The sequence below is a fragment of the Pagrus pagrus genome (assembly GCF_965226575.1).
Source record: "Pagrus pagrus genome assembly, chromosome: 6".
In the NCBI taxonomy this organism is placed as follows: Eukaryota; Metazoa; Chordata; class Actinopteri; order Spariformes; family Sparidae; genus Pagrus; species Pagrus pagrus.
In genome coordinates this window covers 32,768,391-32,792,861 of record NC_140190.1, presented here as the reverse complement: position 1 = coordinate 32,792,861, position 24,471 = coordinate 32,768,391, and the positions used below count along the sequence as shown (strand labels likewise).

Below are 24,471 nucleotides of genomic sequence, written 5' to 3'. Positions count from 1 at the left end.
ATTTACATCTGCTCCTTTGAAAACTAGTAAGACAAGTGTGTCATCAGTTAAGACACACCTTTAAGCTGGTAGCACTGTTGTAATAGAAATGCAAATCCCTGCTGCGCTGGACTGGTGTGCTGAGCCAAACAGAGTCAAGCCAATGGAAAAGCCCCATTAGTTACATTCCACCACTGACTGTAATCATATGTACATCCATATGTGCCATTGGGATTTTTGGGGCGAACTGTCCATTTAAGCTACACAATAAAGACCAAACACACACACGCACACATTATGTTATTACAACACTGGATGACTTTAATCCACAACTCTTCTTATATTTAAACACCAGTCTATTTTACACAGCTCAGTTAAAAGCTAAGAAAAAAAAACAAACAATGACGTGAGTGCAGTGAATTGGAAGGGAAGTCAAAGTTAAAAATCTAGCAGAAATGTACAGAGCAGAGCTGCGTTAAAAGACCTTAAGCAGCTGTTAACATCTGGGTCTAGTTGGGATACAATTGTAAATGGGTGAACGACTGACAACAAAAGATGCATTTCTTGGTCTACACCTGTTGATGTTTTAGTTGACAGTTGAATATTTATTTGTAAGTATACAGTACCTCTGAAAGTCAAGTAAAGCACACTGACAAAACCCTGTCCAGTTTGCTGCCATACGTCCCCTCAAGCACAGTGCTTTTCAAACATGTTTCATGACAAAAGTGTGCAGAATTTTGTTCCAAACAATACAGACAATATTCAGAGGCATCCAGTTAAACCAGTGGCCCTTGTGTTGGACAGAAATAAAAACAGATGCTTGGTCCTCCGTCACACTACACTGAAACCAATGTTCTACACTAGTTCACACAGTCAGCTTCTACCATCTAAACCTCTCCTGTTTTCTGTGTCCCACTTCAGAGGCTGCCTGCAAAGGTGTCCTTCAGAGAACCAAAGCTACATCAGCAGTTTCCATACTTGGCCTCACAGAGACCATCATTAACAGTGCCTGCACTCAGGCAGTCCTCGTCAACTCATTAATTAGGAAATTTTTCATTCAAGTTCATTTGTGACGGACAACGTAATTATGTCCAAAAATATCCATATAACTTGCACTTCTGTGATAGCAGACAGAACAATTTTCTTAGTTCATAAGTAGACAAAAAATGACCAGTGCATTTTGACCAGAAATTTATACAAAAGGAGGCTGCATACCACTGGGTCATTGGAATGGGACAGCCTTATGTACCCATGATGATAAACTGTCAGGAGATATGGATTTGGATACAGGAGGTAGCCTCTGGGATGGGACACAGCTCGAGACATTAAATGTAGTGTTTTATAAAGACCTTTTGAAGATAGCTCAGGAGAAACACTGAACTGCATCTTCCCTTGACACTGACGTGCAGCTCACGCTTAAACAGACAACACATAGAAAGCAGTGTTACCATGTTCACACAGAGAGGAGAAGATTCTTTTCCTGAGTAAATGCAACCTTGGACTGAGAGAGGGCAGAATTTTTAAAAACAATTAATCATGTCATTTCAGAGTAGCTCCCTGGCTGACTTGAGATCAGGTGAGTGGTAATGTATTTACAGTGGAACAGTCTGGAGGGTAAAATGCAGAGAGAGGTTATCTTGTAACAGAGGAAACAACTGGGTGCTCTCTCCTCCTTTTCACTCTCCTCCCAAGGTCCAGAAGTAGTTTTCAGGTCGACACAAAACAAGAACCAAATACAAACCTCGCTTCACTGATTGTGGGACCACAGCTGGGTTTCACCCAAATCTGCCAATCACAAGTCAGCAATGAGTGGTTTTCTGCTCCAAAACGTAGCTAACCTTGGTAATCTGTAGACCGTGGCAGGACGTCAGCATATTGGAAGGTAGAGTAAGAGATCAGAGGTCAGACGTAGAAAAGTCGTACCCTGGAGGTACTGACGTGGAGGTCATCATCGTAGAACTTGGTCTCTATGATCACATTACCACTGGAATACAAAGATACAGGTCAACTTTAACAGAGGCATCAAATTGCTCTTTCAAGTCCACTTTTATCCCTGCCACAAAAAACACATTCACTATGTAACATAACCATGAATCCATTCATTTCTACTGTTGTGATTGCAAGAATGGACACAGAGTTCAAGGATAATTTCAGTTGATTCCAACTAGGCTCATAATTCTGTAGTTTTCATTCCTATCACTGACTATAACACTGTACTCAGTAAATTAAGAGATCCTAAGAGACCTGAGAACATGGTTATATCACTTAAAGCAACATTATGTAACATTATGTAAATCTAGCTTAAATTAAAAGATTCAAAATCACTTGATGCTACAGTGACTTGTGATAGAGTGAATGGTGTCTGTGAAACTGAATCATATTTTATGGAGACAATGTTGTCTGGTTTTACCTCTGATGTCCTCCAGTTGCTCTGCCTCAACTCTCTGTGATTTACAGAGTTTCCTGAAGGTTACCTGTGACTGCTGCTTAGTGTAGCTACAAATTAGCTCTGCTAGCTGAATCTGCTGGGTGCACTGCTGGGGAGTGTTGGCGTTAACACCACTACCACAGCAGTTTTTTCAGTGTTTTTGCACATACATTGGGGTATCTAGAGTGCTTACCAACCCACAAGCTGCGAGTTTTGTTTGTAGTTAGCACGCAACTTTACATTACAGCTGACACATTTTTACCGAAAGCTGGGATTTGTATTTAGGACAGAAATGGTGGAGGGCGCCAAATCGCACAAAGTACAAATTTTTACAGAATGTTGCTTTAAATGAAATTGGCACATCAAGAAACTCGACCAGTCATCTGATCCAACAGGTTGGAAACAAACCAACAGTTATTTCCAAGTAAAAAAAAAGTTGCATCAGGACAATGTAAACTGATGTTTAAGACAAACAGCTTGGATCATCACATCTTCACATTATCACACATGGAGGACAACACCTTTGTGGGAAGATGCGACCTGCTTGGCATTTCGTAACATGGTTCCAGTACGCCAATTAAATGCTTAAATCCAGGGTTTTCTACCACCAGATAAGGTTGCACGTCTGATGCTACAAATACCATAGTGCTAGTTATTTCTTTAGCATGAGTTGAATTTTGTGGAAGATTAGCTCTAAATGAGGACGGAAGAGTTGCCTGCGTTAACGGTGTAGTTTTCTCAGTTAAGTCTACTTCTCTATGATGCCTGAGGAGATGTCCTGCCATATTTTTCATGTCGTCTGTGGACACATATGCTACGCACGCATAGCTTACAAACTGCGGTTTTCTTGTTCGACAACGCAAACATTGTTAAAATAACTCACCGAGAACTATACTATAAATATTTCCACACTGGTGGAACTACAACATGCTGTATGTGTGTGTGTTTTCCCCTCTTGGCATGCCTGCTGGACGTGATAGAGGGGGCGTGGTGAAATCCTCAATTCCACCTTTGATATACAAGGTTGAGATCGTGACGTCATTTCGATCAATATCCGACTTACAATCGAGATTGTGACAGCCCTAGTTCCCATGTGATCTCAGCAACCCTATCCCCATTATTACTGACATAAATGATGGACAAAAGTATAAAAGAGCCGGCTGCAATAAAATGGAATTAATCTTGCTAGAATTTTTCCAGTATTTCCTCAAAAAATTATCATATTATTATAAATTACGTAATCATAAGACTGATTCATTAAGGTAAACTTAAAAGAGGTTAATTATGACTGTCATGGACTGTCCTCCACAGTCACCTGACCCCAACCCCATTCAACATCTATGGGGGCATTTGAAGACAGAGAAAGCCAAACACTGACACCACAAGAAGCTTTGTAGAACACTGTCAAATCATGTTGGGTGAACATGAGTCAGCAGGTTACACTTGTGGAGTCCATGCAGCTCAAGTGCATGCTGTCATTAAAGCAAAAGAGGGACAAACCACATACTAACATATTCTGAAATTCATTGACATTTTCCAAAGATTCAACATTCAACTCTGTAAAAAAAAAAGTTAAGCAAATATCATGTGTAATGAAAAATGTTGTTACAATCAAAACAAATGCAAAATAGAAGTCTCAGACTTTTGGAATGTTAAAAAAAAAAGTGTACATGTTCATGTTAGTTACAGGTTATTTCTATCACATCATGTTGGTTATATCTATATTAACCTCTGAGTGGAGACTCACGTTAAAACATTGGCTGGCATCATCTGGGACTCTGGAGCTGCTTCTATCAGAGACTGCCACGTGTTAGTGGAGTTGGGGATAACGAAACCAAACTCAAAGAACCATTCTGGACAGAGAGACACACAGACAGACAAAGAGCTCAGTGTTGCCTCAACAACATACAATATCATTACTAGCATTCCTAGTTTTATAAAGCGTGTCAGTAAACCCTAATGGTTCAGATAGTGTTTCAAAGATATTTCCCTCCCTGGTGGAAAGCAGTAACATAAACATGTTGTGTCGCTGTGGATTTTGTGTTGTCCCTGGGCCCTACTGTACAGAGGTGAGGTTACAGAGAGCCCCAGGGACAACACTCCAAACACAGTAACAGGGACAACACTGACAACAACTTACAGCAGATCACAGCCGACTGAGGTGTCTGTTTGAGCTTGGAGATGATGCTCCTGTTCTTTTCTAACCCTCCAATAAAAACTTGGGGAACAGGAGTGCTTTAAAAAAAAAATAACAGTAAGGTGGGGCCAGAGGTTGAAGAACAGGATGTGTTATAAAGCAACTGCTGTATCCTACCAAACATTTTACAGAACAAAGCATTTACCATAACATCAAAGTTTCCATACATAAAACCTCTTGTGTTTCATGCTACTGAATTTAGAGGCAAAGACATAAAAAACAAAACGCCCTGCTCTTAGTCTGCTTAATGTGGTGTGGGCCAAGTTATTAGCCACTCATCTAGAAGATGTTATATCAACAGGATTTCAGATGAACAGAGGTTTATTAAGGCCTGACACTGGTTCTCCATCATTCAGTTTTTACATAATTTGCACTAAGCAACAATCTGAACATGCTGATGACGCTATATCTTTACATGTAGAATTGCCATTGATAGCTTCAAATGGAACCATCTTTGGCTTTTGGATAAAATCATTTCCTAGAGTGTCCTTAATAAAATTTGTTATGTACTTTTATATGCACCTAAGAAATTAAAAAGGATTAGTTTCCTTTGTGTAGTGGCACCCTCTCTTCCCTGTAATTCGCATTATCCTAAGAGCCCGTCTCAGTTCCACTAAAGTCATCATCTGGGTTTCTTGTGATATGCTGGAGCACAAATTCACACAACATGCAGATAACTTACTTCTTTATACATCTAATTCTACTAACAAAATACCAAAATTCAGATAGTGTTGGTTCATGTTGCAGTTACAAACGAAAACGAGTAATTTAGCTGCCTTACAGATTAAACAAGGTGCCTCAGAGAAAGAGGACAGAGGCCAGTTACAGTACCGAGGTGATTTACAGAATTTCCTAATGGACAGACTCCAGTAATTTTGTTACTAAAGTAAGTGCTAAATGAAGCCCCCATTAGGTAGTTTGCTTACTTTGTGGTCCTATTTGCTGACTTAGCCACGGGGTGCCAAGAGCCAACCCTGGCATAGGAACATTAATGTAAGAATGAATAGGGGAAACCTTTGTCTCTATATACACACATATATATATATAGATATGTGTGTATATATATATATATATATATATATATATATATATATATATATATATACACACATACATACAATATATATACATACACACACACACACACACACACACACACACACACACACACACACACACACACACACACACACACACACACACACACACACACACACACACACACACACACACACACACACACACACACACACACATCATTCAATAAAGATGATATTGCAAAGATTCACAAAAACTAATAAAAAGTTTTTTTTATATTTTTATTTCCATGAGACAAAGGGGCAAAGGGATGCATCCAGGATTTTTTTTCTCACTTTCTTTAACATTGTGAGATAGGGAGACATTTTTGTTAGTTTCACAAGCAATACTGCAACTATACCACCAATGTTCAGCTGAGATCATGGGGTTTCGGAAAGGTACCAATGGTCACAAGCCTTGATTGACTTTAAGGAGACTGGTGGGCCTTGGCAGAGGTATGCACTCTACTGAATGCCATTTTAGCGTGCAAAATAATTATTTTGCTGCTTCAACTCAGCTGAAGTGAATTCATTCCAGTTTAAGTTTAATGGAAATGGGTTTAATATTTGTGAAAATAATTTACATACTCATACTCAGCATTTCTTTACTCCCATATAGTATCTCACTTCAAGAACTAAGAGTGAACACAAGATTTACAATAACTGCCTTGCCAAATAAAAATGTAAGACGGGTGATTCAGTGATATCAGTTCCATTCAGTATATGAAGAGTAAACCATGAGTTTGAAGGTGTATCTGATGCCACAACCCAGTACAGCAGTTTAAAAATTCTGTCAGACAGGATGACGCTGCATTGCATTATGGCAAAAGTTGACTCAGGTTCAACTTCTTTTCTGAACAACCTGGCATTATTTTTCGTCATAGCCCTCTCACCAGAACCCATGGACTCATTGGACTACACAAAAAAGTTTTAGTTAAACTGGAGATCAACAACTGTAATCCCTTAATAAGATTCAGAAATGCTGATGAAGTCTCCACTGGAACCCCCCTTCCCTTGACATTGGACTTTTAGACAAGCAAGTCTAAGATCTATGAAGTGACAGCTTTTAGAGTCTAAAGGTCCTTTCAGATACAACGTGACACGGCACCACTGTGCTCCGAAACCCATTATTTCCAATGGCTTTCAATGGCAAGGAGCACAGTTCAAATCATGTTGCATCAGGGCCCATGAGAAACTGTCTACTTTATTAAGTTGCCTTGTGGAGTTTCCTTGTAAACAAATAAAAAATACATGTATGTTTACATTAAATACATACATTTCTTATCAAAACAGTGTGTGCAGCCTTGAGGTCTAACACATTAGTTGAAGGCATTTCTTCCCTCATAAAACATTTACAAAGCTGACTTTTGAATTTTGAAACAGTACATCCATGTTAACTTGCTTACAGTCATCTACTTCCCTCCCTCTGTTGGGACATTGCTAAATTTTTTGGCATGTACTGCCACCATGTAATCAGTTGAATAGTGTGAAACCATTGGCAGGAATGTGCTTTGTATCATCCACTTTCATGCAAACAAACATAATACTGATCCATAGTGCCACAACATTCACAACTCTAGAATATCTTTGACTGACTTGCAGTTGAGTGTTTTGGCTGATTACCTTCTAGACACTGTCCTTTGAAGAAAACTTTCTGCTCCAGTCTGAACTTCTCCAGTTTTTCTGAGGAGGAGAAGTTCAGTTCTCTGGACACTGCTTTACATTTTAGGATCTTCTTCGGGACACGAGCTGGAGAGACAGTGAGAAACTAATCAATTGTGCTGACAACAAGACCAAGTTAGTTTTGAAAATCTAGGCAGTGCTATGGTTTTAAGACTTGCAACTCTTTTAGTGCAAGATGTGACTGACAGTGGGCAGTCTTTCCAAAAGCAAACCACTTTGTTTTTAGATGACATTTTCCCCTTTTAAGCTTTGTAGGCTTCCACTGAACTGAGAAAGTGTGTGGCACTGGTTGACTTGTCACCTTCTCAAAAGAAGTCTGTGAGTGGACAGTATCAATGCTAGCCCTAATCAAAGTCATGAGGTGACTTTAGTTGTGAATTGGCGCTATACAAATAAAGACCGATTGATTGATTGATTGGTTGATTGATGGATAGATAGATAGATATATACCTGACACTACTTGCCCTACTTGCAATGGGCCAGTCTGCAATGTTCTGAAATCCTGTCAGTTCACACTAATGCAACTAGAAGAGATGGTTTATCAGTGCAATTAGAATTACTCTCTGTAATTCAGCTTTTCAAGCTGTTTTACAGCTGGATATAATTTGTAGCGCCTTAAAATAAGAATGAGCATGATGATGAGCAGTGAAGTTGTCAATTAAGCAGTAGGCACTGATTACAGGCATTAAGCTCTAAAACCAGCCACCTGACAAGTTGAGTCGCAGGCAATACCATCACTGAGTCGAGCTGCAACAGGTCAGTTGACAATGCTGCAACTTTCCCTTGCAACCTTCTAAAACAATGTCTTCGTGTCGTAAATCTTTGGTCTGAACTGGGATTAATCACTTTATTTAAAATACATAAATAAAAAGTTACCAGATATTAAACATTACATGCCAACAACTTGCAGAATTATATTTTTAAACATTACAGAATACGCCCACGACCTCTGTATATCCTCAGCCTTGTCTGGTATATTGTTGCGACGATCCAGAAAGTAGATCTACAAATCTGGTTGAAGTTCAAACAGAACGGTTTGGGTATGAACACCTTCATAATGTTTTGGTGAAAACATTCATCTTTGTCATCACTTCTAAATAATTCATGTTAACTAGTCTTATATAAAACCTGTCTGATGGTTTGTAAGGTTGCCCCCTCTTCTTGATTGTAAGGCTGTGTCTTGCAGAGACCCCACATCCACAGAGCTCAGCAATGTGGATGATGAGCAAAGGTTACGTGAGCTGTTGGAAATAATGGCCAAAATAGTATAAAATAATCTTTTAACTTGTTCTGCTACAATACATTAAGGGACGAAGGCATCCCGGATCCTGTTCTGCTACAACATGGATTTTGAAAAACTGTCATTGCTGTCATACTTCATACTGTCGTTACATAACTTTTCTACAATAAATGCTGTTTAGATGCCTAATCCTCCCCTAGTCTAACTCTGAGATTCATCACATTACATTTACTAATAAACCTAAATTATCAGCCTCCAAAAACACATGTAGGCCTACACCTCATTTTTATTTCTATTTGAAGAGAATGAATACATGTTTGTTTGTTTTTTTTATCTTAATTCCTTCTTAAGATAATGTTCCCTTACACCGAGTGAAGAGGTAGAATCATTTTTGATTGCCATTTTTATTTTTGTAATATCCTAGTATCAAACAATCACAGCAAAAAAACTAAGAATTACCATGATATAAATTTTAGGTCACAATCCATGTTTTAGTTTGGTGTGTGAATGTACCTTCATGTTCTACTCCTGGTACAGAGAGGTCGTCAGTCCCCTGCCACAGCACTTTGCCCGTCTCTGCATCTCGAAGATTCATCCAGTTTCTGACAGGCACAGGTTAAGTGACAACAACAAAACTAAGACATTTACAAAACTAGAATTACCACCTCAATTGCCACCTTTTGTGGTTGTGAATTGGGTTAGAACTGAACTGTTTTGGGGTTGCATGGAAAACAAAACTGACTATTTACCAAGTCAAGTGAACTATTGAAGGTAAATTGAGTTGTGGTTGATTTGTTCTTTCAGTGATGTTTTTATTTCCATTTCATCCTTATAATTGTATTATTCCTACAGTTTTTTCATTAATTTCATTCATTTGAATGGTCAAGGAATACAATGATACCATACAGCATCATTAATTGTTCAGGCGAACAAGTAATCATGGGTCAGACCACATGCACATTAGGAGGAAGAGCGCCAATTCAGAATTGGTTTAGAATCTTTTTAAATCCTGCAGCTCTCTCCATCTGTTGAACGACTTACTAAGGTTGACTCATGTTCTAGTCGCTACTCTATCACTGTCCCTTTTAGCTTTTTATTTGTTTTTAGGCCAATTGTTGTCTTTTTCTCTTTACTGATCCTGCACCAGTATCAGCCCTAACAACAAAATAAAAATTCTCCGAAGACAAATCTCCTTCTGCTTCCTTTATAACTGGCTACCTTACAGAGCCTTGCTCTGCTCCACATGGGATACAGGTGAATGAAACACATCCTAATTAACTGACCAGTTACAAAACTACAAGCATTATTTCACGGTTGCCATTTGAATAAAGCAGAATGTCACAAAGAAAACCAAAAGGTCTGTTCTTAACAAACAAGACTAATCAGACACTAGTATTTGACTTGGATACCTAGAAGCACAACATTTGCCTGAAATTGTAGTTTTAGAAACCCATATTAGTAATTCAGCTGAGGATTGGGAAAATAAATATTCCTAATTTAAGAGGTAACCTAAAGACAACAGTTTGTAAGTAAGAAGCAGGAAACTAAAGAAGCCTTTGTGTAAATGACGCTGGTCACTAGCTGTCCACTCAGTCTGTCAGTTGGTCAGCTGTTCCTGACCTCCACACTCACTATAAAAACCATTCAACTGTCAATCACAGAGCCTGTCTGTGGTTCCACTCTATGCTACAGCTTCTAGGGATGGGACAATAAAAAGATATTGTTGCAGATTGACTGTGGTAATTTCCATTATCTGGATAATCGTGATTGAGATAATTGTGAATATCTTCACATGAAAAAGTCGTCTCGCCTGTTAACGTACAGTGCTATGGTTTTCCAGATTATTTGGAATTGCCACAGGGGTGGAGCCCACATCTTTTCAGTCACTCCAAAATCCTAAGCCTGTACCCTGGCTGATATATCAGAAAAGGCACAAAAGAGCGATGGTAGCCTTTGAATGATTTACCCTGAAGGTGTGTAATGTACCAAAGAGAGATGGCTGCTGCAGGAGTGAGAAAGAGTCATGCAAAGGCTATCCTGTGTGATTCCAAATTAATTCATTTTTCATGTTTCCGTCTCAGGGAATGCTAAAGTCATCTTGGTTTCTCCTCACTAAATATGCTATGTTGTTTTGTTGAGGTTTGGGACCAATTGGCTTTGGCTCAATGGCTAGGGATAAAATGTCAGGCCAGTGCAGTACTGTACCAATATTAATTTTTGGCACTGTGTGTTGTGTTGTCCAACAGTTTAATGTAGGGCTGCACAATTATAATGCTGCTGTATTTGTATTAAAGTGCTACAGTAGCTACCTAGTTTTCAAGAGTTTGTTGGCTAATGCCTGCTCTGCTAGTAAAAGCGCTTTAGTGTCCGAGTTCAAACAATGGACAGCCACAGGATTTGTGCTATTCTTGAGGAGAGATGTTTTATAGTGGCTGTAAGAGGGAGCTTGCAAGGTGAGAGGGATCTGAGATCACTCTCTGTCTAGCGTTTAAGATATATGGCATAAATGGAGGAAACAGATGGAAGATCACAGCCAATGATCTTAGATGCTGTGCATACGACTTTTTCTAGCTGTCCTCTTTCAAGGGCGGTTGCGTTGCCACACCACACCGTGACTGAGAGAGCGACAACACTCTTCACTTTCGCGCTGTTTAAGTGCAGCATCACCTCCCCAGTCACACCAATTTTTAAGCTGGTGCAGAAAGTGAAGCCTCGGGTGGGCCTTATTAATTATATTGCTGGTTTTATTGTTTGCTTGGTAAACATCCCAGCCAACGTCACAGCATTCAGGCTTGAATAATTTTTTCAGTGAAAATGAAAATTGTGATGCTAAAATTATCTTTCAAACAATCACAATATCTATATAATGTATAATATAATTTTTTACCATATTGTGCAAGGATTTAGGGGCAGAAATTGGATATACAGCAATATTTAGAACCATAATTTTAGTGTAGAATTACATGAAACATGGAATCATTTTGAAACCGTTGAATGAGCCCTTTATATCTACAGAGGGAGTCCGCCATGTTGCACTGCCATGTGTTACAGTAGCCCAGAACAGACCAACCAAACACTGGCTTTAGAGAGAGCCTTTTGTGTTTTTCTTCATTTTAGGCGACACAATCGGGTAGGATGAGATGAGGGGTGTTCAGCTGATTGCGTCTGCAACCTCATCGCTAGATGTCATTAAATCCAATTCTACAGAGGAACTGTTTGTTGGCTGGACCCCCAGCAACCACATAAATTCATAACAGCATGAGTAGCATTCAGAAAATGTTTGACTGCTAGCAGCAGAACCAAGAGCGACTGTGGCAGACAGCAGTGCACACAGAGGTTAATTTTATCTTTGGACCTCACAGGCCTTTGTTCTAGGAGATTCTCCACTTAACGTCCTGTCACACTCAGACACTACTTAGTGTCACACACACTCAACGCCACACCATCTGTGAAGCCCTTCATCCAACCTCACAACCACCATCAACTGCCTCCAAACACACAGCTGAGCTCTCAGGTGGGTCCTGTTGCATTCAGGGACTCCCCCTCAGCTCATACTATTGAGAAAATCCAGCAGTTCAGGATGTTATAGAGGAAAAACAAAACAAAAAATACTCCTCTGAAGATATATGATATGTTAAAAACAGATGCCACTGTAATGATGATCAGCATCTTCAAGAGAATGTTATACAGGTTATCTAGTATTAACCTCAATACATGTCTTGTATGTAGGCAGTTGGCAATTTGAGTTGGAATGAGGAAGACATCTCCCTTGTTAGCATGGATCCTAAATATGACATTTGTGTTGAGTTATCTGGACAATGACTCTGAATATAAGCAGCCCAACTGTGCCGAGTATGGATAAATCCATGGCGCTGTCCATGGTCCTAAAGTAGCAGACCAATGTATGTACCCATATGTCTTATGTTCCTGAAAGCATATTATATAAATGCTTAATTCTATACTATGTTGTAGCCTGTACTCTCTATAGCATGGGTAGCCAACACAGTGCCCGCGAGCACCTGGCAGCATTCAGTGAACCTAGACTCCTAGACTCCTCCTAATACATGTACAAAAAGTATATTTGGCAACCCATTTTAGGATTTTTTTTTTCCTTCTACCTGTCCGAGAAAATGCCATCCACGATCGATTAACTAGTGTACGAACTTGTCAGTGCACCTGGTTGCTGTGATGTCATTCCATGCACAATGATTTTGATTGGCTACATAATTAACAACAAGCTCCTCCACACGTGTTGGACTTTAGGAAACCTTCTGCTGACTGAGAAAGCAGAAAACATTGCTGGGAGAGAGAAAAACAGAAAGGAGAGAGAAACAGAAAGGTAAGGTAAGCCAGTGTGTGTGCAGTAAGTTCAACAATTCAAGCAACATTATCTAATTTAGGCCAAGTCCTAAAGCTATTCTGTAGAAAGATAGCTGATTTTTGAGTGCCATTCCCCCCTGGTACACAGCCATTCTGTAGGAAACACTGATTCATATTTTAATACAAGATAAACTGAGCAAACAAGTAGCCCTTCATATTACTCTTTTCTTCAGGTAGCTCTCAGTCTCAAAAAGGTTGGCGACCCCTGCTCTATAGAGTAGTGTCACCAATCCTTTTGAGACATTGAGGCAAGTAGCAGCATTCAGTTGCACATTGCTGCCTGACGTATCTGTATAATATTTCTGCATTCATTCAGGAAGGTCCATGCAGCTGAAGTGCACCCCCAGACCAAGCTTCCTCTGTAACAAAATATTTCAGGAAACATGACTACAGATTTACATTGCAATTTTTGTTGTAACCCGGGAATGGACCAGATGACTGAGGAGACTGACCAGCACTGACCTCTCAGTGCTCAGCTGCTACAGTTGCATAATTTGAGGTCAACTTCAGACCGTCAAAACCATAGTGTGTTTTGAAAATATCTGTATTAAATAAATTGTTAAAATGCCTCATGTCCATATGCAGTAAAAGAATACACAAAATATGTATATGATCTAATAGCAGTTCAAATAAATCTAAATTGTAATTGCAATTTTTATATCAAGAATTAGGCTAGGCCTGTATGACAATCCTTCAGTCCTAGTATAAAGTAGTTATAAATTAGCAGGTTCAGGGGGATGCAGGTCTGTCTTACCATCTCCGTCATCTGAATGAGCACAACAGCAGAACAATTTCAGAGGTGAAAAAATGTCATGTTTAATTTCAGTAATGTTCACGTTTTGCCTGAGATGAGGGTTTTGTAACATTAAGTAACTTTAACTGGCTGTATTAGACTATAATGTTCTCTTTTAAATTTTGCATGTTCAATGTGTGTCCTTTAAGGAATTAAAAAGAGAAACAAGAGAAAACCCTGCCTGAATGAACTCAGTCAACTGCATACAATTTAAAGGTATATTGACTCACTACTTTGATACAGTTCAAAAAAGACAATTGTAGACGGAAGATGACAGAAGAAAATGAGATTGTTGTAGGATCACTGAAACCATACAGTAACTATGACATTTCTAATTCTACAATGTCATTTGGGAGGTGCACATGGTACACAGACATGTTGGTTGGTCAAGTGAGGGCAGGGTGGAAACAGGGTGAAACAGCATGGGTGAACATCAGATATTCCGACTAAAGAATAAATTATGTATATTAGGATTGTAAAGAGAAGATTCAAGGTAGGAAAATTAAACAAAATGCAATTTCGATTATAAATCTATTAATTTTGCAGCCCCAACAGCCAGCATTATTGACTAAAAGCACTTGAGGACTGTAAAATTAGATCAGCATACTCTCTGTGTGACTGTTGCAGTAATCACTATTGTTATAATATCACACTAAAACTATGTTAACCGTGTAATCACAATAATACAGGGAAAACTATCTAGTCAAGCCAGTTAGCTTAACATTTAACAAGGATATTTTCTGACCAGGCTAATTACTGACACAAGACTATAAAGCGGTACAATAACTACACTTGATATCGACGAGACAGTGCAACATCCTGAAAGACAGAGAGGATCAGGTTATTGTGCTACATGAACACCTCGCAGTGACAGAGACTGAATTACTGTGATGCCAGGTAGACAAGTGGCAGTTGATATGCATTGAAGAGATAGGTATGTGAAATCTGCACTTTCCACCATAACTCTACGTTTCTGTGTGCTTACTTCATGTACCTTGTTGCTGTGCTAGTGTCTTTGATATCTACACAACAGCTGCTTGTTTGGGGTAAATTCAAGCTGTCATTTTCTTTACTCTGTAACCCAACAGGTAAAGCTAATGCGTGATGCAGGAGTTCTCTACCCAGAAGACATGGCAAACAGACATTGTGATTGGTTCTATCACAGTTTGCATCATCACAAACTTCTGCAGGGTTTTGTCGTTTGTGACAATTTCAATCAAAAGAATAAACCTTTTGGGTGAGCGAAATTAACTTAATCACTTCCTGTATCAATCCGTTCTGCAGTCGGTTCAGTTGAGCTCTCAGTCAGTGCAGTGATACACTCACTTAGCTAGAGATTCAAGCAGTGCTGACCCAAATGCTTAGAAGCTTCTACCAGTACAATAGTGATGGACTTCCAAATCAGTATTCAAAGTAAGGCGACACTGAGACCGCTGCACCACAGAAAGAGGCAGCAGACTGAAACAGTGAGAAACTGTGTGGAGCACTGGAACCAGGGCTCGTGACTGCTCAACACTTGCTCGTTCTTCAAGTTGTCTTTTGAGACTCTGGAAGTGGGGACATGGGCTGATGCCTCCCCTCCTATCCTCATCAGACAGTGATACAATAATAGTAGAGTACATATGTAAACAATGAGTGAAAGTTTGATAGCTTGTGTTGCGTGACCCCTACAACTATTTAGTACTCATATCTTGCAGTTTCACTATTCAGCTGTAACAGCAATTTCAAATAACTGTCTCAATAGTGTTCCCATTTATGTCATCAGATATTGGATCCTACTTACAGTATAGCAGAGATTTATGAGCAGCAAACCTGAAAATACTTTCATAGGTGAGGTTCAAAGAGAACAGGCAATGCTCTAAAAGATTTTCTAGAAAACTAGATTGAGTTTCTAATGAACAATTAGATTTAGGGGAATTAAAATTGTCATATTATACCAAACACTCTTCTGGCATCACTAAGCTTCAATCCATGTCTATTAGTGCTGTACTGCCCTGTAGACACTCTTACAGGTCAGATTCCACTGACAGCAGAGCTCCACCACCTCCACCATCCCCTAAATCTTCCTCTGGCTCTCTAGTTAGTGTTCTGTGTTGAATGGTTTCTCTAATCCTCTCAAGTCTCACTAAATCCAATCTCCTACATCTACCTGATCATCCTCCACACCTTCCAGAATAATCCAGGCCACACTGCAGTGTCTCATTGATGCTCTTTCAACAGGTTACACACAACTTAAATCTCGTAACATGTCACTAACAAAGGAGAAAAACACATGCATCATTGTAGCAGGGAATACATAATGACAGAGGCACCAACAAAAAAAAAATGGGGAAACTCGTTAGCTTTGGGAAAGAAAAACCATCATTCATACTGACACAACTGATAATGTGGGCCATTTTCAAATTACTTCCTCATATTCTGAACAACAAAAAATGTACAGCAATTTATTTAAGCTCCGACAACACCATACTATGACCTCCTAGAGGTTGGCTGCAGGTTGTGTATGTGTAAACCACCAGGGTGCTTGCATGAATCTGTCAGAACACACACATACAAGTTAATGAGCCCCCAGTGAAAAGCTGCTCACACTGTTTAGCCTGTACTTATTTTTAAAGATGCATTAATGGCTCAAAGAACAGACAGATTCCTAACCCCAGCCTTGAAACAATACACCGCCACCATGTTGTCTGCTCGAGAATAATATTAATTTTACAACCATATGAAATGTTTGCCATTTTCACTTGATAAATGAATGCATAAATGCCATTCATTATTTTTCTTTAATTGGTTTATTAACAAATCTCTGCATTAACATCAGATCCTTTCAGAGGGTCAAATAGCATTCCTAATATTCAATACAGCCATGTGTTAGAAAGTAAGCAAACCTAACCCTTACACAGGTTATTTTAATGTGGATGACAATAGTAGTACAATCAGTAATATATATTTTGCCTTTGAACTATAGCTACATTTCTAGTTCTCTATAAAACTTAGGGGCGTCTGGTGCAACACGCTGCCTGTGGAAACTGCTGAGAAACTCCAACTCTAAAAAAAAACAACTAACCATTGTCAAGTTAAAACGAAAGAAACCTGCTGCCACCAACGTAGTCTTGGGTTCGCCTAACTGAGCGGTTTTAATAAAAAAATGATAAACGAGACACAGAGACATAACGTTAGTTCTCTGAGCAGCAACACACTTATTTACATTTCCTCTATCACATGTCAGACAACATCTCTCTCTGAGGGGACACACCACTTTTAAAAAAGAATGTTACGATGGTCAGGGCTTAGTAGTTGATGGTTGCCAGCCATCAGCGATGGATAAACACCGTTCATCGGCCCAACCCTAATATCATCACACATACTGTGCTGTCTCACTGTCACCTAATAGACTACAACTGCCAAGCAGAATGCACTGTAATTCACTTCACACAAAACGAGCCACTCTGTCTGACACTGCGACTGCAGTAATTTCATTCAGAACATTTGAGCGTAGCACATAAAACATATGGAACCATTTTGCCTTGTAGACTAATGAACATACCGAGTCAAATAGAGTAGCAGTGCTGTGTCTTCCCATTGTTGCAGAAGAATTTATGATTGGGGAAGAAAGAGAAAAGGGGTTAAGGAGCTCAACATCAAACTAAATTAATATACAAAGTATTATATTAAACTATATCTCGTTCCAAAAAATATATCGATATATCTTTAAAAAAAAAAAAAAAAAAAAAAAAATATATATATATATATATATATATACACATACCACCTAGCCCTAGTTTCATTAATGGTGGTAAGTGCAATGCATTTTCATGCATTTAAAAGACTAGACTCCCTATGCAAGTGATTATTACACAGGGTATGTGTGCAGGGGTTTGTAATCAGTGAAACTATTACAGTGGCTGCATACAACCATATGGTTATGTATTCGGTCTTTTTATTACTCTGAATATATCATATGGCTTTTATACCATAAGGATTCCAATGGTAAAGCTGACAAATTTTACATTTAATTCTTTGCATTGTGATGTCTTACATAATAATCATTGTGCTATGGTCTATAGAGAGCGTGAGCTTTGCTGTAGTTTATGGAAGCCCGTCCACTTTCGCAGAATTTCTTTTTCATGTTCTTCATAAGAATTCAGGGTAAACAGATAGCAGCAATGTTTAGTACAAACATTTACAGTCTACAAAAGAAAAATAAGATGATGTGCTGTTTAGCCTCCGTTGGCTTTACAGTATGGACAGAAGGTAGTAAATCCCTGCTCCACTAAGTCATGGATTTAGGCATTACCACACAACAGCAAGATGTCTGACCTAACCAAGAAACATTCACAAACACTCACACCTTCATCTTTTGTACAGACTAAGATGACAAAGGGGAACAAGATTCATTCCAAGTAAAAGAACTAAAGTAAAAGTTTAACTTAGCTAAATTTAAGTTGTATGGTCATGTTGTGACCGGCTAGGAAGAACTCCACTGCAGCAAGTATAGCATGTTGCTAAACCTAGTTTGAAAGTTTGATCTGAGTTTTGTGAAGACTGTGCATTGCAGATGCAATTTTTGTGAGCAACGCACACATTTGTTTTAGTCTGTGATGCTTGTGCTCTACTGCAATATACACTAGCCTTTCCTTCTCAGCTAAGTTGGATGGGCTTAATGAACCAGATACACTTCAAAATGGATGCAGACACTGTCAGGTGCACCACATCTCTATTTATACAAATGTGTACACAATGTTTGTCAGCATACGTGGTCTATACGTTTGTACATATGTTTTGGCCATGCATGGATGACATAATGCTTGTGGACTGAACAGCTGTTCAAGGTGTGGAACCCTGAATCCCCGGGCCATTTTACAGATAGGCAGGGTTTCAAAAATACTATTATTAGATTCAATTTAGGTAAATTTAAATTGAATGTTACAGACCACAAGTACTGAAACAATGAAATGCAGTTTGCAACAAGTGCTAGTGATGTTTCTGCTGTGAACAAGCCAGCTCCTCTAAGTGAATGATGGGAGCTGGTTCACACGTGAGAGACATTTTTTGTTTGTTTTAAAGTTCCAGAAATGTCTCCCTATGGGAAAATTAAGACCTTTTATATGTTGCGCTGGTTGCCAACATGCATACAAAACATAGTTCAATATAAATGAAACATAAGTGTTTAATGTTTTACATTTTTTTTAAAGTTTTAGTACCAATGGAGAATTATGGTATTTTGGAAATTGTGAGGTTTAGTATAATTGCACTGAATACTTTAAGTGACATATGTGAACACATACCAATCATAGGTCAAAACATTGCTAAATTTGGCTGAATTGTAACAGCCAGAAATGGCACCAAATGAAGAGCCATTTGGGAACCATAAGTCAGTTCTTTATGCTGAGCTGAGCCGAATGAGCTGGCTTTCTACAAAGACCACAATACACTATTGGTCAGATATATACAGTATGGACAGGCTCTTTGTCACATTCCTCAAGTCATTGTTGAGAAGTTTTTGTGGTGTGCAGAGTACTGTACTGTTGGGCGGGCACTGCTATCAGTGATCAATGTTATTGAATTTGTCTGGTTTTACTGTTGCAGCCAATCGGTGTATGTATTGCAGGTAAGTGTTTAGTAGTGTGGCTGTAGTTGGTAAGTGTGAGCCAGCAGTCAGTGAGGCATTCAGTTGCATTCCATTTGATTCTATTGCAGGATCCCAGGGTTAGGTGGATCTGGCCAAACTAATAATATGGCAGACACAATATTGCATTTAAGATAGTTCTCCTTGGTACAAGTTCCTCATCAGCCATGCTGCTAGCTATAACTCACATTTTATGGTTTACAATACTTCACCCAAAGAAGAGCCTGTAATTCCTCCAATCAGTATAGCCATCTAGTGTGCTACATTACTCAACTGGTTAGTTCAATTGAACAATCCACGTGAAACTACTAGTTAATGAGGAGACATTAAGTTTGGAAACATAGTAAAAAAGAACTTCAATTACTGCAATCTCTACGATTCTTCCAAAAAGGATATTGTGGACCCCCTTAAGATCAATCATGACCTACAATCATCAAGATGCCTCCATGCTCAACAGTAAACCATATGCCCCACTACAATAATGACACAACTAACGTCACGTACTGGAGGTGGAAGTACAGTTGTATCGTTTGTGATGCTTGGCTACAACAACACAACTGGTTCTAACATCAAGTCATTCTGCATCATTAAACTGCAAGATGTCTACTTAATGACCACTCTCAAGAAGACCCACCGGGTCCTGTTTCCCAAAGGCAACTTAAGGCCAAGATAGTCAAAGACCATCAGCTTACAATTGGACTATAATAAACTTACCCTTGAGATGCTTTTGGGAAGTAGAACCCAGATCACTTATTGAAAAGATTAAGATTTAATGCCAAGAAAACTGATACAATTGGCTGCAAGCAAAGAAGACAACCAAGAGATTACCTGCTTTTCAACAGAAACATCTGCAAACAGTGATGGCAACATGACACCATATGTCCCAAGAAAGTGAGTGGCCAGCTTGATGGCAAAAGTAGATGGCTAATGAATGTCTGTGACAGCAAGACATTTCTTCAAGACACATATGTTGAAAACATTAGTGAACAAGAATACATGTTGAATTTAATTTGAACAAACTGAAAAGGTCAGAATGGCTCAGCCTTATTGAGGTGACAATCGTCCTTGCTTTATTTCATCTGAGATGGCCATCACTGTTTCCCCACCACCTATACATGTGAGCTGTCAGCTGGTGTTCTGACAGCCCCTCACACCATGAGAGCACATTCTGTCATGTGTTAGCAATTTAAAACGGACCAAATTTATAAATTTTAGCATAAACAAACTAACAGTAAAAACCAGTGCCAGGGCCTTCTGGTGACCAGGCATTACTGGGCTACAGCCGGACACAGCATACAAACACAAAATAGTCGGGACAATATAAGAAGTCCGTGACTTTAGGCGTTTAGGAACACACGGAATAGACTGGTACAGAATGACTGCCATACAGACAGGTACGCACCTGGGACTGACAACTTCCAACACGTAGCGCTACATATCTTAGCCATCATAACGTTCAGCAAACAGGCAACGTTACAAACTTAACGCTCTTTAAAAAAAACAACAATAACAGCAACATTATACTTCAAATAGTAAGTAAACTGACATAAATCCACTGGTATCTGATAACCTGCGTTAATCTGAAATCATCTCCATCGCATGCATCTGTAGCGATAACGTTATACGGGATTGAACGTTTCAGCTAACGTTGCCACAGCCACAGGGCCAAGGCCACTTATTTTAGCTGGACAGCCGTGATAGGGAAGAGAACTCGCCAGGTTCGTGACTACAGGAACATTTTCTTCTGTCACATCAAATAAGGATAAACATAAGCCTTGCAGCTGACGTCATCGAATGAGAGGCGAAACTGGCATGTTAACGTTAGCCACACCTGCTAACCACACTGTACCAAGTCTCAGCAACAACTACAAGATGCTACTTCCATCTTGCTAACGTTAAATTACTTTGTCTCGTAATAACCACTGTCATATTACTGCGTGTCTCACCTTCGCACATTACCAAACCGTTTAACAGCAAAAAGGATACAGTTTGAAGCCTTTCAGAATTTCCTTGGCCCTGTCTTCGTCTGAAGACATTTCAGGAATCGTCTGCTTTCGTTCCTTAGAGAAAACCCAGGATCTGTTGAAATAGCGAAGCTGCAGTTGATATATTAGCTTAACTAGTTAGCTAACTACAGTGCCAGCTAACGGGTGCCTGAAAATAGCATAAACTACGTGTACTTAACTCTATATTGTTGGACTGGAGGTTAAGTCTGATCCGCTTAATCAGCTTAATATACATAGCTAACTAACAGGCAGCTATCTTAGCCAGTCAAAAGCACGGGCTAACTCCAAACAGCCAACCATAGACCGAGAATGAGAAGCATGGGTGGGACTAAACTGGATAGAGACGCGTCACCAGGGGCAACGCCGCACACACTGAAGTCTGATTGGCTTTGTTGACAGTATGAAATAAAGATTTAAAAAAAAAAAAAAAAAGTGTCATCTGGGGCCACAGCGGCGTGAACCACTCCTTTAGCATTTACAAAGTGCATATGCATTTATGTGAAATCCAAAATATAACAATTACAGAATCAAAACTACTTTATCGGGTCGAAGACTGAGAATATTTGTTGAACTGTATTTTGGCTACAGCAGCTGAATATGAGAGTTAAGACACTCTGATCTCGCTGACATATGGGGACAGTTAGCCGATTAATACAATTTGTTCACATTATTGTATAATCTCACGTTTTTAATCATCTGGTGGGAATGACAACAATTTAAGCTTGTTATTCATGCTCCTGAATAACAGTTATTAGAATATTAAAACTACATGTAATAAAGTTATAGCTCTAATGAAGAAAACACATGTGAGAAGCTAATAATTAGAGTATTCCTTCACAGACCTCACAGAAATGAGCCATCTAGTCAGTTTTAGACATTTTTGGGATGATACAAGTTGTATTCACTCTAACAACAGATAATGTAGGTTTTTGGTAGAATGTCCTAACCTCTAGCCTGTTCTGTTTCATCTCAGTGGGAAGGGGGTGTTCCCAGAACCTAATGTACAGAACAGCACTGTGCCGTTCTGTACTCACAATTCTGCTCCCATCTGCCGACACTCTACTACACAGAGGCATACATTGTACTTTTCACCACGTTTTTTGATAACTTACTTTGTATAATCAATTTAATAATACAAAATATAATTAAACAAATCATATCATATTTTCAATATTATGGATAAGATTATCACAATAGTTTACAGATAATTCACAAGATAGTATAGTAAATAGCTCCACCTTTACCAGCTGCAACTGCATTAATGTTCATACTAAAACATCAGTATTTAAAATTCAAAAACATACATTATTCTGAAATGGGCCATGGTACTTACTTACTTTTTGTATAGCAAGTATATTTTTATAATGCTCAGGTCTTTTACTCGAAACTGTATTTCTACACTGTGCTGTTGTTATTTCTGCTTTATGAAAAGATCTAAATACTTCTTCCACCACTGATTTACAGTATGTGTGCCTTCATATTTTTCTTGTGCTTCTGTGGTGAGAATTACTCACATGTTATCTGAGACATTCACATAAACAGCTACTGCTGAATTTATGCCAAGAGAGAAGTTTGGTCAGTTGTGGAAAATAGACAAGGATAGCAGCTGCATTAAAAACAACAACATTGTAATATATATTTTGTACAGGAAGAGCATAGATATGTTATTTCATGAATCAGCAGTGTTCAAAGAAACGTATTCGTCATCCTACAGAAAGACAGATGGCAGAAAACAGTACAGGAAAGGCAAACGGGTCGAAAAAGGCCGATGCATTCTTCAACTGTAACAGTATGATGAAAAGGAAATCTGGACACCTCACTGTGAGCGCTCAGTTCATTTCACCTGATGATCAGTGCTCAGAACATCTCCAGACACACACACACACACACACACACACACACACACACACACAAAATAATCACAGAGTCAAATTCTTATCCTAGCAAATACATTGAAACTCCATGCCACAAATAATGTCACAGTTACTTGAATGTTTTGTCAAGATTATTCCACTGTCAGAGGCAGACCATATCATAGACCGCAGAGAAGACTGCGTCTTGAGATGAGTCAAGTTTTTCTCTGCTGAATAGAACCAGGAGTGGTAAAGAAAGATGCAACCCTGCTAAGGTTACTAAATTAAAGGACATATTAAATACACATTGAAAGCCAGTGTTACCCAAACATTTTCATGAGATTGAGATTACAAAAGTGAGCATAGACACGTAAAGTTATGTCCATACATATTTGGACATTGGCATGATTTCTGCTATTTTGACTCTGTATTCCAGTACAGATACTGAAATTAAATAACTATGGGATTCAACCGCATTCTCTCCACTTAAATTGGTGGGTAATGTCAGATGAATGAAGTGAACCATGCTACTGGACAAGTTGCTTTTTTTTTAATTTGACCAAATAATAAATACCCTCATACTGAAGCTAAAAGTCTGTACATTCTGTACATTAGACTTCTAATCTAAACTTCTAAGACTTCTTCAAAAAATTGTGTCACTGTCATTGCCACCTAAACTTCTCCTTTCTCCAATGACAAGGGTTTGGACATCGTAACCTGGAGAATTTACTCACCATCAGTTCATCCTATGCAACAATTTTGTAGTTGACTCTATGCGCGACCAGCGCAAAGCCCCATGTGGACGGGTCTGGTGACAAGCCATCTTGCTAAAAAAATTTATGAAACACAGGCTTAAATCACTTTTGAGATTTGTTTTATTTAGGTCAATTAATTTGCTTTATTGGCATGAATGTAACAACAACAGTATTGCCAAAGCATCAAGAGTCAATGAATTGTGTGTGTGTGTGTGTGTGTGCGTGAGTGTGTGTGTGCATGTGTATGTGTTTGTATGTGTCTGTATATAAGCAGAAAATTATCATTAATAGAACAAATACAAATAACATAGTAATTGTAGTTGCCACAACTATTATAAACAACCCATCAACAACCAAATATGTCATCTCACCTTTGGGCTTTGGTCTGGCTGTCATGTTCATGGGCGGCAGTAGCTCAGTAGAGACTTGACTTGGGAAACGGAGGGTGGCCGGTT

General features: G+C 38.9%; 1 protein-coding gene across 1 annotated transcript; it reads right to left on the bottom strand.

The window, feature by feature from the left end:
* Window positions 1–274: 274 nt before the first annotated feature.
* Window positions 275–21,748, bottom strand: pde6d (phosphodiesterase 6D, cGMP-specific, rod, delta). Its single transcript, XM_084355425.1, has 5 exons — window positions 21,389–21,748; window positions 9,117–9,205; window positions 7,304–7,429; window positions 4,155–4,260; window positions 275–1,963 (listed from the first exon to the last, which is right to left on the bottom strand). Exons 1-5 carry the CDS (start codon window positions 21,436–21,438, stop codon window positions 1,882–1,884), a joined length of 453 nt encoding a protein of 150 aa, XP_084211551.1. The 5' UTR covers window positions 21,439–21,748; the 3' UTR covers window positions 275–1,881.
* Window positions 21,749–24,471: the final 2,723 nt, after the last annotated feature.

What these genes read in the sequence shown, in the direction of transcription:
- pde6d (XM_084355425.1), bottom strand. Translation starts at nt 21,438, where the DNA reads ATGTCTTCAGACGAAGACAGGGCCAAGGAAATTCTGAAAGGCTTCAAA. An exon ending in ATTCTGAAAGGCTTCAAACT is followed by an intron (nt 9,206 to 21,388) that starts GTATCCTTTTTG and finishes TGTGCCTGTCAG; the next exon opens with AAACTGGATGAATCTTCGAG. An exon ending in CAAAGGACAGTGTCTAGAAG is followed by an intron (nt 4,261 to 7,303) that starts GTAATCAGCCAA and finishes CTCTCTGTCCAG; the next exon opens with AATGGTTCTTTGAGTTTGGT.